The sequence below is a fragment of the Candoia aspera genome, chromosome 15 (genome assembly GCF_035149785.1).
Source record: "Candoia aspera isolate rCanAsp1 chromosome 15, rCanAsp1.hap2, whole genome shotgun sequence".
Lineage (NCBI taxonomy): Eukaryota > Metazoa > Chordata > Lepidosauria > Squamata > Boidae > Candoia > Candoia aspera.
Window position 1 is genome coordinate 4,880,924 of NC_086167.1, and position 16,603 is coordinate 4,897,526.

Here is a 16,603-nt window from a genome sequence, read left to right on the forward strand (position 1 = left end):
TGGAGGACTGCCTAAGGCTGTGCAATGACACCATCCCATCACAATTTGGCATATTCTTGGCCGGGCGTTGAGGTGCAGAGTCAAACTTTCCCGTCCTTAAAATCATCCTGAGGCTCACAAATCCAACCAAAACTGTGTAGCCAGAGTCCGGCTATTCTGCTGCTAAATCTCAGCAGCCTCATCTCAAGCGGGCTACTTCGAATGCCCCTCGCTATAATGCTAGAGCTACCTTTCTCATCATCACAGCTGGCTGGGGCTGGCTGGGGCTTCCTCAGTGAAATGATGAAACGAAGAGAGCTGGAAAAGTATGACCAAGGCTAAAGGACGGTCCAGTATCGACTCCGGGGCATTTTGGTGGCATGGAGACTTTCAACATCAGCTATGCCACAATGAAGAAGTGGAAGATGTTAGTATCTTTATCTCAGAGACGTTGGAACAGTGATTTCCAGAATCTGCAGCCTTCGGTCTGCAAAATGTATGTTGGAAGTTATCTTTAAGTAACCAAGTTTGTGCATTGTCTTAAGCCACATTTCATTTTAGTCAGTGTTTCTCAACCTTGAAAACTTTAAGATGTCTGGACTTCAGCTGCCAGAATTTCCCAGCCAGCCATGAAGTCCAGACATCTTCAAGTTGCTAAGGTTGAGAAACACTGGTTTAAGTGATCCAGGTTGCACACACATCCCAACAACGCTAGATGGGAGCAGGCGACCCAGAAAATTCTCTCCACTGCCATCTAAGTGGTTCTTCCAGATCTCTGCAGCTTAAACAGTCCTAGATTAATAATATTCTACTGAAGAAATATCCGTAGAGATTGGTTTGCATATCATGCTAGGTCACAAGCCACGATTTGCAAACCACACTGCCTGAATTCACATCTCGCTCTATGCCCGGCAAAAAAAGTGTGAGCTGGCTAAGGAATCAGGCCCACCCTTGGATTTGCCATGTTATTTGCTTTAATTGAAAGCAAACAGCAAAAACATTTCCCATCACTTGTTATCTGATCGCTTTAACAGGGGAGGCCAGGATACTCGGGGCTGCCTTCTGCCAAAGCTGATGCATGGGTTTGTACTGAACTATTACCCCATCCGGTAATTAGGCAGCAAAAGCTGTGGTCCTCCGGTGACCTGTGGCATGTTTGCTCTGGTCTTGAAGAGAGTGAAGAAGATGACCTTGAAATATGCAGGAACCGATAAGCAAAAGGGGCTGAAACATTTTTTAAGTCCGGAGCAGCCAGATAACATTTGGAAGTGGCTCAGAGAGACACCCCCCTAATTCACTGGAGTATAGGAAGGGGGAGGAGGACAAGCACAAGCAGACTTGCAAGATGCTGTTATTAGAGCCCATCTCCATCAAAGTAGTTTCAGGCTACCTGTGGAGTTGATTTTCTGGTCTGGTCTACCTCATAGGGCTGACAGCTCTGCAGAGGTGTTGCCTATACTCAGCCTTAAAGGACCCCATCTTATCTCCCCTGGAAAAAGAGAGATTTGGGAGCTTCAACTGGTGCAAATGCAAGGGACAGGCTCTCAGCTGGGATATACTTTCTGAATCACATAACACCTGGTTGAATGCCGGGAGTCACTTTCCAGGCAGGGTGTAAGATGTGAACCTTTATGCCCCGAGGTGGCTTGTGATCTGTCTGAGGACTGCTTCTCCCCTTATCAACCTGTAATCAACCACTGGGATCTGCAGGGGAGACTTCATGGGGAAGTGGAAGCTGTATCTGAACTCTGCCACTGTCCTTTCCCATCAAATCAGAATTAGGACACATCCCTTTCAAGCAGCCTTTCAGTATCGTAGGAGGGTTTTAATCTTGGAATATTTGGCACTCTCTTCTCGTAGGATATGCTGGAAAACCCCAGAACTATGGCTATGTTGGTAGGCCATAATTCCCGGCATGAATTATGGTCAAGTCTTTTAACGTCCACACTCACTGGGAATCCTAAACTCGTCCCTGCTGAGTTTGCAAAACACAGGGCAAAAATGTGGGCGGTTCATTTGGGGTTCAGGATGTTGTGGGAATGCAGCCATACCCTGGATATCAGGTATGCTTTGAACATAAAATAAATAAATAAATAATAAGGAACAGCTGACATCCTGGGATGATATCTTTAATATTATTAAACAACAACATCTGCCTATCCCAGGTCCTTGGGAAGGACTCAATAGGTGGACAAAAATGCCAAATCCAATCTAAACATCTGGCTGACTATGCAATTAACCATGATGATTTATTAAATTCATACGCCACCCAACTCCCAGCAAGTCTGGAAGTCCCAATGACTTTGGTCATTGACCAGCTTGAAATAAGACAGAAATAAAGATAAAAGCAAACACAGCCAGCGCAGGTATCACTTTTTAAAGTTAAAGTAAATCACTTTAAACAGTGAGGCTGTTAGCACTGAAGGCTTCAGAGAGGAGACCACCATGAATTGTAACAAGGAACGAATCAACTCGGACTGTTCCTGGGAAGGTCCTGCTGAATCTTGCTGGCTATCAAACAGAATTCCAGTGATTTCTTAAGGCTGGCAAAATGGCCCCTTAACGGAAGCAGCTTTCCTGGAGGTGTTTTCTCCCCAGGCCTGAAGAGAAAGATGGGAAGTGGGGAGGCTGCAGAAACAGGGGAGGCCTACCCCGAAAGGCGCCCATTGATAAGCAGATCTCCTGCCTGCTTTATCCCGAAATCAGCATTCAAAGCTTCCTACCCCACCCAGGAGAATTGACCCAAAATTCTTTTCTGCTTTGCTGGGGGAAAAAAATTTACGAGCCAATTCTCTTTCATCAAGTTGGTGGGAAAAGGAGACTTTCTGCTTCGGGTGCTCAGGTCTAGTATGGGGCAGCCCGCCACCCCCAAGACTGCTTGGGAGAAAAATGGCCCGTTGGGGGGATGCTGAGGGGAGCCCCGGCTTCCAAGGGGCCGGGGGGGGGGACGCGCAGCTGAAGGGGGCCGGGGCTCTCCCTCTTTGCCCCGGGTGGACTCCGCTCGCCCCCTCCCCCTTCCCCGAAAGACAGTTCCCGGGACAGGACCGAGCCCCGCCGGGCGGCGGCGGCAGCAGGGGGAGGGCGGCGCTCGACCTGCCTCGGGCCGAAGCGGGGGCGCCTCTGACTCCGGCCGGCCGGGGCCAAGCCCGGGAGGACGCCGCTCCGCTCTCCGGGCAGGATCCGGCCGCTCAAGAGCGCAGCGGGCCGGGCGGGCGGCCGGGCGAGCGGGGAGGAGGGAAGCCGCCGACGCGGAGCGGGGCTTCCCCGAGTCCGCTGGAGCGGGGGCCGGCGGCGAGGGCGCCGCTGGGAGGGACCCCCCCCCCGTCCCCGGCCGCAGGGGGACGAGGCGGGCGGCGGGCAGGGAGCTCGCCCAGCCCGCCCGGAGCCCGACCCCGCGGCGGGCGGGCGGGAGGGCGGGGCCGGCGGCCGCCCCTCCTCTTTGGTGCTGCTCTAAAGCGGGGGGCCGCTCGCTCGCCCGCCCGTCCGCCGCCTCCGGGTTCCGCGCTCGTCAGCACGCGCCCCCTCCTGCGGGCCGACACCCGGAGTGAGCCCGGCCGGCTCGGGGCGCGGCGAGGGTGGTCTCCCGCCTCCTCCTCCTCCGGACGGGGGGCGCCTCTCGCCCTGGCCGCCGCGCTCCCGCGCACCTCCGGACCGGCGGCGGGGAGCTCGAGCGAAGGCTGCAGGCGGCGGCGGCGGGGAGGCATGGAGGCGGCCGGGCGAGGCCGCTGGGCGGGCTGCCCCTGGCCGGCTCCCCGCGCCCCGCTCTGGCTGCGGCTCTGCTGCCTCCTGCTCCTGCCCCCGCAGCCGGGCAGCGCCACCTGGACCCGCGCGGGGCTGCACTTCGCCGCCCGCAGGTAAGCGGAGGGCCGGCGCCGCCCGCCCCCTCGGCCAGCCCCGGCCGGATTCCGGCCCGGCGCTTGAAGCGAGGCTGGCCGGGGCCGAGCGAAGCCGCGGGGGAGCACGGCCGCCCTCCCCGCGGTGCAGGAGCCACAGGTATAATGCTCCTGAAGGGGGAGGCTCCGTTTAGCGACGGGGCAGGAGCGCTGCCGTGACCTCTTTGCGGCGGGGCTTCGTGGCGGGACCGGCGTCGAGCAAGGCTGCTTCAGGCCGGGGGGGGGGGTATCCTTCTCCAAATCCCGTTCGCACGGCACGCTGAGCCCAGGCGAGTCGAGTGCGTGTCAGGCTAGTGTGTTGTGGGAATGAAGCCGGCGGCGCTGGGGGGGTGTCTGCGGGGGCCAAAAAAGAAAAAAAGGAGGTTGATGTTAAAAGTCTGGATTCAGTTGACCCCGGATGAGTGTGGCGTGTGACTGCAGCGCTGTTTAGCGGAACAGAGCTCGGATTGCACAGAATGGTGAACGGCGGTTTATGGAATAAACCACCAGCGTTTGTGTGGGCGGGAGGGGAGTCGCGCGTCGCAACCAAAACAAAGAAACCCTCATTATGGCTTATAATGCTGCGTGAATCCAGCTCTAGTATAGACGCTCGGAATCTGCGCCCTGGTTTTAAAGCCCAAACGAATGACCGTTGCGAGATCTGGTTGCAGGGAGTAGTTAGGGATGCTTGGTCTGCCCTGAATGTTGCTAGTTCTGAATTCACTCGTTAAGCGTGTTTTTCTGTCCACAATCCGGGTAAATAAAGAGTATGAAAATTGCAAGCCTAACCTTTGCTTGGGGCAATGTTTCTCAACGGTGGGGACTCTAAATTGTGTGGACTTCAACGCCCAGAATTGCAGGTGGGGAATTCTGGGAGTTGAAGGCCACTCATCTTAGAGTCCCCACCGTTGAGGAACTCTGGCTTAGGGGCATGGATCATATGCAGGTGCACACATTCTCTTTGTCAGTAATAGCTTTATTCTTACTGAATGAGTCTAATTCCCCTCTGAGCCCTTTCAGCTCTGCCAGTCCAGCATCTTGCTAAACTGTGGACTTCTCTGCCCCCAGATGTGGGGAAGGGCTCCCCCGGAGGGTCAAGCTCTTTATGGGTGCTCTTTTTGATGGTGGCCTGTGGTCTCCAAAGTCACAGGAAGCACAGCTTTTAGATACTAGCTGTTGCAGCGGAACCTAGTTTTGAATTTCCCCTGGGCAGCAGATCAGCCACTGTGGGAGACTGGCCTGGGGTGGACTCCTGGCCTGATCCAGTCTCACAGCTCCTCTTAATGACTTTGGGGCTGAAGTTCTGCAGATGGTTGCACTTCTCTGAATCTCGTAGCTGTTTCATTCCTGGGGTTCTAATATTATGGAAAAGGAGAGGACAAAACCCCTTTTTCAAAGGAAACACTTGAGCCTCAGAATGCCTCTTTGGCGCATCTTGCCCAACTCTGTTCTCTCCTTTTGAGAGGTGGGCGTTTGCAGTCAGGATTCATGAATAGATGACCTATCTCTAGCCCAGGGGTCTTACCCAGGGCTACTGCCCAGCAGGGACAACTCTGCCCAATTCACACCTCTTGGATCAGGTCACTGGTGGGCGATGTTGTGCAAATATGCTAATCCTATCAGTACCAGGTAAAAAAACTGAACCCAGACAGTTGTGAGCCAAACTGTCCTTCTTGGACCGCTGTGTTTTGCAGCCTTGAAAAACAGTCCACCGTAGGTCAAGTCTGCAGATTGCCCAATCGGTCCTCCGTGGAATAGAGGCTGGGAAAGCAAGGCTCGCTGCCAAGGCTTGGCACTCACAGAATATGTCCCCATGCCTTCTTAATATAAATTGGCTTCGGTGCCCAAGTTGTACCCTGGCAGGCCAATCAGGAAGACTCCCTTGATGTAGCCAAACTTTCCCTGTTCTCTCCTGGTGCAAAGGCTGATGGCAAACCAGGCAGGAATAGAAAAAGTGGGAAGAAACTTTAGGATCTGTCAAAACGGCTTTTGACTCAGAGCGATTTGGCTGACCTGGCAGCAGAGGAGCTGTAGCCGTGTTGGACCCTGGACAGGTTAAGCCTGTGTTGAGCTGATGCTCAGGCTTAAGTGGGCCGGACTGCCGCAAAGAGGGTTCTGCGGAGCCCTTTTGCATGTTCCCCAGCATCAGCCCCCATGTTCTTGGTTGGTGCCGCCATGGAGAGTCCTCCCAGCTTGGAGAATTTGGGAGCGACCCCGGCACACATCTCAGGTCAGGGGCCACCATTTTCCAAGGGGGGCGTGTGTGCTTGCCTGAAGAGGCAAAATAAATAAATGAAAATAAATAATGAACAAAATAAATGAATAATAAAATGGCAAAATAAATGAACGTTTAATCCAGAGAGATCTCTCAACCCACAGAGAGCCTATTTTAAGCCCAGCCAGATCCCTTTCCTGTGCTTCCTATCTCAAAACAGCAGGAAGCTGAACCACCAATTTTTGGTGCGTTTTGGAAGCCTGACCCAGGATGGCTCTAGGGGCCCAGTTTGGAAGTTTGGGGGCCCCAGGGTGGCCCATCCTGACTTTCCCAAGCCAGCCAGCCACCTTCTTACTCCGCAAGGCTCAGACAAGCTGCTCTCCTGGTGGAATCCTGAATGGGATGCCGAAGTTATTTTTGCTGCTCAAACCACAGCAAAAAAAGGCTCAGTCCAAGGGCATGGCTAGCAACATAGGTTGCGACAGTAAGCCAGGCAAGGCCTCTTGTGTGTGGAAACAGGATCTTTCCCACTCAAGTCTCCTGCTCCATCTTAAAAGGGAGAAGGAATCAGAATCCGGATGCAGTAAGGACCAGGAAGAAAAGGGAAGTTCTGCATTTCCTCCCCTTTGAATGAATGAGTGTGCATTCTAATTATAGGCCAAGGCTGGGGATAATGGGAGACGCCGGGGTGGAGCCCCCTGGCTTCCTGTGGACCATCCCCAGCCTTGACCAGAGGGACAAGGCTGAGACAAGGTGCCCCCGACTTCTGCGGGCAGCCTCTGTGGCTTCAGCTTCCAGCCTGGCACCCAAATGTTTCAAAATGCCCTGTTGGGTGGGATCCTCTCCTCAGCATTGGCGACATGCCCGGATGGCCAGGCCAGGCATTTTGCCTCCAAGGCTCATGGGACAGCGGCTGAGGAGGTCTTGCGGCTGGAGCCGGGGGGGAGATGAGAGGTTAAGGGAGTTCTGCTTTCCCCTCCTCGGCGTGGCCACTGGCACCCGTCCGGCTGCGGGCAGGGCTCCATCATCCCAGATGCTGAGCGCTAGCATTCCAGGAGCGATTGTGGCTACTGCCACGGGCAGGGCCCTTTAACCTCCCGTTCCCAGCCAAGCCCTCTGGCCAGGGGACCAGCCGGCTGGCCACCCACCCACAGGCCTTCAGAAGAGGCTAAATTACAAGGGAAAGGCGACGCATAAAGAGTCTTTTGTGGTGCGGTGGGGCCTCGCAGGGAGCAGCCGCGGTCTGTGGCTCCAGGACTGGCAGAGGGGCTGCAGGCTGGCAAGCCGCTGGAATGCCTCTGCAAGGCCAAAAATGGGAAGATCCCGGACAGCTTGGGAAATGGGTGCTGTGGCTGAAGAGCATTCCCAAGGGTTGTTAAGCTATAACATGGTTTCTTTGTTTGAGCAGAGCATGTTAAGTGAATAGCAAGTTTTATTAGCTCAGGTTTAGGTGGTTGTGTGAATCCAAGTCCTGTGTTCCCAAAATGCACATAATTGGGTTACTAAATTAAACCATTAACCCACAATCCATTGGAACGTGGACCATCCAAACATCACCTACTCACCTCACCTTTTTTTTTTAACCCGTTCAATCGTGTCTGATTCTCGGAGACTGCCTGGACAAGTCCCTGCAGTTTCCTTGGCAAGGTTTCAGAAGTGGTTTGCCATTGCTTCCTTCCTAGGGCTGAGAGAGAGGGACTGGCCCAAGGTCACCCAGCTGGCTTTGGCCCAAGGCGGGACTAGAACTCAGAGTCTCCTGGTTTCTAGCCTGGTGCCTTAACCATGACACCAAACTGGCTCAGCTGCAAAAAAGCTAACCAAAGTAATGCTGGCCAAGCTTAGTACATTGTGTGAATGCAGCTGCAAGGTCTTTACCTGGTTTGGTTGAGTGTATTGTGTGAATGCCTCCACCAAGTAGTGTGGTGTAGATTATTACAAGACTAGGCTTGCAAAGATGTTAAATTTCCTCTCTACCTTGAAGAGCACTGGGTGACTCTGCGTTAGTGATGTATCTCTCAGTGGGATGGCCATCCCCAGATTTCTGCCCTGGTTGGCATTGTTGGAAACAGAAAGTGGGAGGGGGGGGTCCTGTCAGAAGATGACTAACTTCTATGGGCATCCTTAGGAGAGATCAACATTGGCAAGTTGCAGAGTGTGGCATTGCAGTCAAGCCCCACCCTTTTGTGTGTGTGTGCAAGATGCATCCAAAAGGGGCCAGGCTTGGATCATGACACCACACCCCTCCTCCTGCCCATTTTGATACCCACCCCCTGGATGCCACTGGTGCTACCATCAGAGATGTTGTTGAAAAGCTCTGCAGGAGGCAAACTGGTGAAACCCAAAATGGTAAAATAGAAAAGACGGTGGTGCCCAAGGATGTGTTTGTGCTAGTAAGCACCATGTTTGTGTTTTAGGTAAATAAATACATCCGCAAGGCATTTTTCATGTATGGGTGCAGTGATGTGGATCATCTTCCTATCAGGAGACCATTCCTAGGATAATTTTTTTTTACAGGTGATGCGTTTGGGGATAGAATAGTTCAGCAAGCATTTATACAATTATGGCAACATCGATTTTCCCTCTTGCATAATTAGACAAGAAACAGAAGCTTTGTGCAGTCTTGTAGGATTCTCTGTCAATGGGAGTTTAGAAGATCCTAAAGAGATATTAGATAAATTGATGGGGAATCGGTCTGTTGTCGCTGTCTCTTCACAGCCTCTTTTGTGGAGTTGTGAGGTTTAGTGGCAGCCATTAACCAAATAGCAGGTGGTAATAATTTGGTTCCCAGTCTGATAAAAATTCAGGAGACCATTACACAGTCAGCTGCAAGTTTCCCTGTTATCAGTGAACAGACCTGCCACTTTGCTGGTTCACAGGAAGGCTGTTAAAAAGAGAACCAGAAATTACAGGGATAAGTTGCTTCTTAAGGGAATTTGTTCTCTTGATGGAATTCTTGTATCCATCCCTTTATTTCAATGAGTCTGCTAAGAGAACTTGCTAAAGAGAATTGTGCTAAAGGGCCTGCTTGCTAGATGATGATGATGATTTTTTATTAAACTTGTATGCCACCCAACAACTTTGGGCAGCTGACAACAATCCAACCAATAAATTACAATAAAACATAAATAAAGGGAAAAAAGATGGCATGCATGATGAAGTGAGGGGCCTCGTTGTCCCTCACCAAAGGCCTGGGCGAAGAGCCAGATCTTCAGGGACCTTTGAAACATCAGCAGGGTGGAAACTGTTCAAATCTCGGGAGGAACCATGTTCCAGAGGGCAGGTGCTGCAACAGAGAAAGCGCACATCCTGGCTCCTGATAGACAACTTTGTTCAATCGAAGGAAACCGGAGAGTGCCAACCCTGCAGGATCAAACTGGCTGGAGAGATTTTATGGGATACAGACAATTAGCTGGTTACCGTAAGAGCAGCTATGGAATAGTGCATTGCCTTAGTGAAGGGTTTTATGGCCTTTCCATGAACATCTGGTGACTTATTGTAGAAAACGGTGGTTGGGGGGAGAGTCTGGATGACCTTCTGGGCAGCTCAGCTCTCCTCATGTTTGTACAGACGTAATGTTGCCTTTTCCAGATCATTTGGGATTTCAGGCTAGCAGAAAGTGTCCAGTTGGAAAACAGTGGTGGTAACCTGACTGCAATCCCAAGTAGGACTGTGTGGCCCGACCTTGGTCCGGATGCAGATATTTGAGCCCTGGTTGGTGTATTTGCCACAAACAGGGCCCTAATGTTTTGTAATGGCATGTGGGAAAGACCTTGGGAGATGGGGTGAAGAGATGCTGCCTAGGGAACGGTCAGATAAGAGACAGCATAGCCCGCAGCTGGATAGTGGGCAGAGCAAGAAGCCCAGAAGGGACCCTCCCTAGTTTCTCAGGCTGTAAATGTGACGGCGGGAGAATTGTACTTTCATACTTGCAAGATTGATGTCAGCCTTCCCAGGTAGACCAGACAGGAAACATGACCAGATGGGCTAATTCTACGTTATTGTAAGGCTATATTAACAAAATCATTAATATCAGTATTGTTATTAATCATCCTTATCAGAATTATAATGAAGTATTTTGAAATACCAAACAACTAACAGATTAGCTGGGACCTCAGTCTTGCTGGACTGGGGTGGTTGATCGTAGCCCCCAAACATGCAGGGGTTGCTAATGGAGGGAACCCAGCCTAGGGAATTGTAGCTTTGATAGTCTGAGTCTGTGCGAAGCAGCCCCGTTGTCAGCCCTATAAGGTAGACCAGACTTGAATGCGAAAGTCATGAACACCAAAACAACTTTTATTATAGGGTTACAGTAAGAGAATCTTGATCTCTAAATGTGCCTCTCCCCTCCCTGCCTGTCCTGTTCAGACTATGAGGCAGCCAGACAGGATTATTATCAAAACAACTCTTTATTAAGCCAACTATTTACAACAAATAGTCCATGTGATAAATGAGGTAATAATGGTTTCCGATCAAGACCACCCAGGCAACAACGGAAGAACAGGCGAGGTTGCAGAATCACACTGGCAAAACCGCAGGGCAGGATTCGCTGACCAGAGCTTGGGACTGGATGATTCTAGGGAACGTGGCAAGGCTTGAACTGAAGGCAAGAGTCCGCAATCTGGAACACCGACCAAACTGGGACGGCACATGGAGGCTAGGCTGGGTTTGACTGGATATTCTAGGCAAGGCTGAAAACTGGAAGCAAGGCTGGACTGGACTGGAGATCCTAGGCAAGGCTGAGAGATGGGAACAAGGCTGGGAATGTGCTTGGAACGCACTGAATGGCGATGGCAAGGTCTGGAACTGGACGTGAGGCTGAGGTTGTTAGAATCGGCAGGGATCCTCTGTGGCAGCGGGTGTAGGATACAGGTCCTCCACAGTAGGAAACGCAGGCGTTGATTCCCCTCTGGCTACAGATGAGGTTTCCGATGCAGGTAAGGACTCTTCCACTGGGGCTGTGAGCTCAAAGGATCGGTTGTCTCCGGCAACTCGCTCTTCGCGTGTCTGCCTTTTATGCCGATCCCTTGCGCACCTATTCCCTTCTGCAGCCAATTGGGCTGCTCTCTCCGCATGCTTTTGTACATGTCTTTTGCGCGTGCTGATTGGAGGATTCAAATCCTCCTCCGTAGACTGGCCAGTCACACGTCTGTACCTTCTCCCGTGCTGCTGAGTCATTTCTGGGTTTTGCTTTCCTGGTTTCTGCCTGGTAAGTTTTTGTTTCCCCTTCTGAGTTTCGTTTTCTGAGTCAGAAGCCGGCTGAAACCTCACACTGCCTTCATCCGAAAGAGAACTAGGGAGGGTCAAGTCTGAGACGCTTTCTCAGGCTACAGCTCTAGCCCAGACTCAGGTTCTTCTTATCTGACCATTGCCTTTGCTGTGGCTCTTCCTCCTGTTCCTCAGGTTATTCTCACACCTGTTACACCTCTGTTCTTTCTGAAAGATTTGGCAGCACAGTGACTCCATTCTTGCTGCAAACGGGTTGGTTGCGGTTCAGGACAGCCTGCACAACAAGGAATGAGGGAGGCTGTGGCAGGCGCCTGTCCCTTCCTTGGTTTGCATTTAACCCCACGGCTTTTGATCTCGTTCCATTGCTGAGATGCCCTGCAATTAATTCCTGTGGAGGCCGTGGTTGAAACTTCCCTGATTAGAGGAAACTTTTTTGAAGTTGCAGGGGACAAATCTCATCCCTGTGAAGCAGCCTTTCTGTTTCATCAGCAGGAAAAGAAGACGGCCTCCAGTGTAAATTAGGAAGAAAAATACACTTACAGGAATCTTTGTCCAGGTTTCTGTGAAATCTTTTTCAGGAGGAAGACCATGGCTTCTTCATTCTTCTTCTTCTTTTTTTTTTTTTCAAAAGATGCTTCTCCCTTAATGTCATTTTCTTGCCTTTAGTGCAGGGGTCAACAACTTGGTGGTTTCAGGATCACATGTGAACCTTAATTTCCCCTTTTTATTGTCCTCTGGGCACTGTTAAATTTTGGTTTCCTACCAGTCTGAAACAGGAAATATACAAAAACTGTGGCATAAACTTAAGATAGGTGCCTTGATGGGTGGAAGGAAGGAAGGAAGGAAGGAAGGGAAAGAGGAGAGGAAATAATCTCTTTACAGCAGAGCTCTCTTTCTTTACATAAAATAGGGAGGGAGGAAGTTGAAGGAAGGAAGGAAGGAAGGAAGGAAGGAAGGAAGGAACAAAAAGTAGGAAGGAAATTAAAGAGGAAGGAAGGGAAAGGAGCAGGAGGGAGGGAGGAAGTAGGAAGGAAATTGGAGGGAGGGAGGTCTATCTTTAAGAAATCCCAACCCCACCCAGTGAGGTTGTTCCCTCTGCTTTGAGCTACCAAACAAACCATTGCTCATCCCTGGACTACATTCCCCATCACTACCAGCTGATACCAGCTAATTCTAAAACTAGGAATTTTATTTCTGATTTACCTAATGATTAATTGCACGAAAATTGTGGCCATCTCTACCTTTTTTTCTGTGGCTCCTCAGCTGTGGATCCACCATCTCTTTCCTACTGTCACTGTTGACTTTCACAACTAATCTGCATAATCTGTGTCGTTCTGTAGGGTGAGCAGAACCCCAAAGGCCAGGTGGCTGTGCAGAAGGCAACCCTAAGCCAGCTTTCATTTTCTAACATATCTCTTGCACTCCATTAAATAAACATGGTTTGTTCCCTATTTGGATTTCCTGTAGTATCAGAGTTTGCAATCTGCCTCTGAAAGTGACAACCCAAACAGCTAGGTTTTTAAAAATGTACTGGTTTATTTTTTATTTTATTGGAGGCAGTGGGCTTATATCAAGAGCTAATGGACGTCTTCAAAGATGATTTAGGCTCTTGCTTAGAATTTCTACTTTTGTCACATTTATCTATTGTTATTTACTCCCCGAGTATGAACATTCAAAGGGATGTTCAAACTGGCAGGCTGATTGTTGCATAAATGGGCATTCCTGGCTTTTTATGTTATAAATTTGAATGTTCTAGAACGCTGTTTGTGGAAATCATGTCATTAAGAGAGAGAGAGAGAGATGATTTGCACAAACATACTGTAGGAAGTTGCTTGGAGCAGAATTCTGACTGGTTCTAGCTTACCATATGTGAGCATACAATTCAGAAAAATGTGGAGCAGACTTCCCATGTTATCCTCTAATTGTGTTCTGTCCTATCCTATCCTGTCTTTATCATCCATCCATCCATCCATCCATCCATCCATCCATCCATCCATCCATCCATCCTGTCCTGTATTTATCTTCTATCCTATCCTCTATCTATTCCATCAATTATCTATCTGTCCTATCATCTGTCTGTCCATCTAAACAGTGAGAAAACCCTCGCTGAGCGCATGAACCTTCAGATAACATTTGCAGAAGTCTCCCCCATTAAATTAGACAGACAGACAGACACACACAGATTCATACAGGGTGTACCAAAAGCCAGACCCCCATAGACAGTTTGAATTGGCTGCCATTTTCTTCTAAAGCCTTCCTTATTTGTATGGCTCATGATTTTGAACATTCTGAAGTGCAGTGGCATTTTTCTCTGGGGAAAAAAAAATGAATAAAACATCTTGTGATTGGCCTATGGGGCCTGACATTTGGTATACCCGGTATATAAAAATAAAGCATGACACAGGATGGCCCCATCTTGTGAGATCTGGGCATTCTTACGGGTGATCTTGCCAATCTGGAAAGCTTGTTGAATAATGTTCTGTCTTTCCCAGTGTTTCAGATATAAAAATGAGAATAAGTTTGTGGGTTTGGGTCCCCCAGTTGTAACAGTTCCTCCCTGGTCCCCCAGCCCTACAGATCAGGAGAGAGGCTGGCTGAACCCGACTTCCCATTTCTGCAGCGGATGCAGCCAGGAGAGGCAAGGGCAGATGACCTTGGTGGGTCTCCAAGAAGTGGCATTTAATGACAGCAGGAGTTCCCAACTCGCGTACGGATCTTGGACGGACTCCCAGACTCCCTTTTCAGCCTGTTGCCAAGTTTCATCCGCTCTTCCCAGGGGCTGGGTGGTAGTTTTGCAAAAGGTCAGAGGCTGGTCCGTCTCTGCTGCTGAAGCTCCTCGGCGACATCTGTGCATGGTTTTCCAGGAGGCTGAAATGGGGTTCAGCATGTTGTGGGAACCTAGGCAAGGTCGTCTGAGGAGGGGGGTACAAAAGTCAAGATGGTGGCCAAAGCCAGGTGATCAAAGCCCCACCTCTTTTTAACATGCAGCATACGTTAAAAGGGGCAGGACGTTGAGCACCGGTCATGCCTGCCATCTTGACTTTCTTCACCCCTCTGTGGGTGCCCTGAACCCAGCTAACTCCCTTAAAAATCTGGCAGCAAAATACCCAAATTGTTTTTTTTTAATATACATTTTTATTGAAAATGTTTGCACAGATAAAAGATGAATTCAGATAAAATATCTACACTCAGGCATGGCAATTTGGGGACGATAGGAGATAATATTGGAGCATCCTCTTTCAACTGTTATTTCTAATGGGGAAGACCCCCAAGTCACAGCACAGAAGTTGGCCATTGTGCAGCTGAATATTGGCACTGCCCCCTAGAGATCCTGGGGGGAAGATGACCTACAGAGTGCTGGGGGCTCTGTGTGACTCATGAAGTTGCCCACCCCTGCGTTAAGCCATGTTACGGTTTATTCATGTGGGCCTTACACGTAATGTGAACATGGCCACTGTGTTTTGTTACAGGTAGTCCTCGCTTAACAACCATCTGTTTAGTGATAGTTCAGATTTACAACGGTGCTGAAAAAAACTACTTATGACCGGTCCTCACACTTACAACTGTCACAGCATCCCCATGGTCATGTGATCACGATTTGGGCACTTGGTAACTGGTTCACATTTATGACCAGCGTAGTGTCCCATGGTCACATGATCACCATTTTCAACCTTTCTGGCCAGCTTCTGGCAAGCAAAATCAATGGGGAACCGTGTGATTCGCTTAATGATCACGTGGTTCACTTAACACCTGCAGTTATTTGTTTAACGCCCATTGCAAAAAAAGGTCGTAAACTGGGTCAGATTCGCTTAATGACCCCTTTGCTTAGTAACCGACATTCCAGTCCCAATTGTGGTTGTTAAGCAAGGACTACCTGTACTTGAGGATCAGCGTGTTGTGTGAACCAGCTGTCTTGGAGCGAGCCCAGACGCTTGTGAGAGCTGCCTGCTGAGAGTTTGCACAGCTATTATCCTATTTGCTCAAGATTTCATGGCTGTTTTGTTTATTCTTTCTTTCATTTACAGTAGATCTAATTAAACTGTAACGTAATTGAAATGTTCTCCCCAGGAAGAGACGCCTGGGGCTGAGCTTATTCCCATTTTGCTGCCAAAAGCGTTTTTATTCTCTCCAGCTTTTTAATATAGCAGTGTGCTCATTTGAAATGCATATTCCGCATTGCAACATCTGGTTCCTCTGGCTACTAATTTTCTTGTTTAATTTTCTTGTCCGTTTTCTTTAATGTGTTTGTTTACACTGGGCATGTTAATTGTGGCTCAGGAAGTTCGCCTGGCGATTATAATGTGTCATCAGCAGCGTTGGAAAAACCTGAAGAGCGGCTAACGAGTTTCGAAAATCCAGTTGACCTGGGTTTGAAATATGCCAATATTAGCACTGATCCTTTTCTTCCCCCTTTGGGTGGCCATGCCAGGTTTCCACTTCTGACTTAGTCAAAATCAAATAAGGACCTTGGTCCACACAAGGCTGCTTGCTCTTAGCCTCAGAATACTCTTAGGGTTGCCATAGTGGTGAAGAAAGGCCACTGAGCCTTTTCTGTTCTGTACTGTAAGGGTGTCCCTTTTAATGTTCTAGCTCATTTCTTGATTAACAGCACACTCTGCCTGGAACAAAAACACAGCCCTTCTCAACCTTTTGACCCTGGAGGAACCCTTGAAATATTTTTCAGGCCTTGGGGAACCCCTGCACATTCAGGCTCACAAGTAGGCCAGAAATTACAAAATTATTACATTTGTTTCATGGTTTGGCCTGTATATAAGCATTAACAGTGTTCTTAAACTGAAAATAAAGAATGAAACATACCTCTTTAATGTGAAGTTGCCGGAATTTGAAATAATTTTTTAAATGAATCGTCCCAGGGAACCCCTAGGGGCCTCTTGTGGAACCCGAGGGTGCCACGGAACCCTGGCTGAGAAACCCTGGATTAGGGTATCTAGAAAAAATTACTTTTGTCCTTTTTCACTGCACCTAGGTTACACTTACATGAGAAGCTTTCAGATCTCCCATTTTCTTGGTTCCCATAATACATCGAATTACAAACTAGAGAACCAACTGGTTTTATGCAACACACTTAGGCTGCAAAAAGTTTAAAATTTACTAAGCTTCATCTGTTTCAGGAATGCAGCTCCTTGGTCTTTACCTGATTGTTCGTATGTATGCAGCCATGACTTTATCCCTACCATCCCTGCATCCTCTGTTGACAGTTTCTAAATTAAACCCCTCCCATAGTTGTGAGTAGAGGTAGTCCTCGTTTAGTGACCACAATTGGGACTGGCAACTCAGTCATTAAGCAAAG

The 16,603-nt window shown here is 49.4% G+C and overlaps 1 protein-coding gene across 7 annotated transcripts in view; it reads left to right on the forward strand.

The window, feature by feature from the left end:
• Window positions 1-3,392: 3,392 nt before the first annotated feature.
• Window positions 3,393-16,603, forward strand: part of EMID1 (EMI domain containing 1) — a 66,452-nt gene continuing 53,241 nt past the window's right edge. For all 7 annotated transcript variants that reach the window (XM_063315380.1, XM_063315379.1, XM_063315381.1 and 4 more), the window contains exon 1: window positions 3,393-3,833. In XM_063315380.1, the coding sequence (XP_063171450.1) occupies window positions 3,682-3,833 (152 nt within the window). In that variant the 5' untranslated portion in view covers window positions 3,393-3,681. The remainder of the gene's footprint in view (window positions 3,834-16,603) is intronic.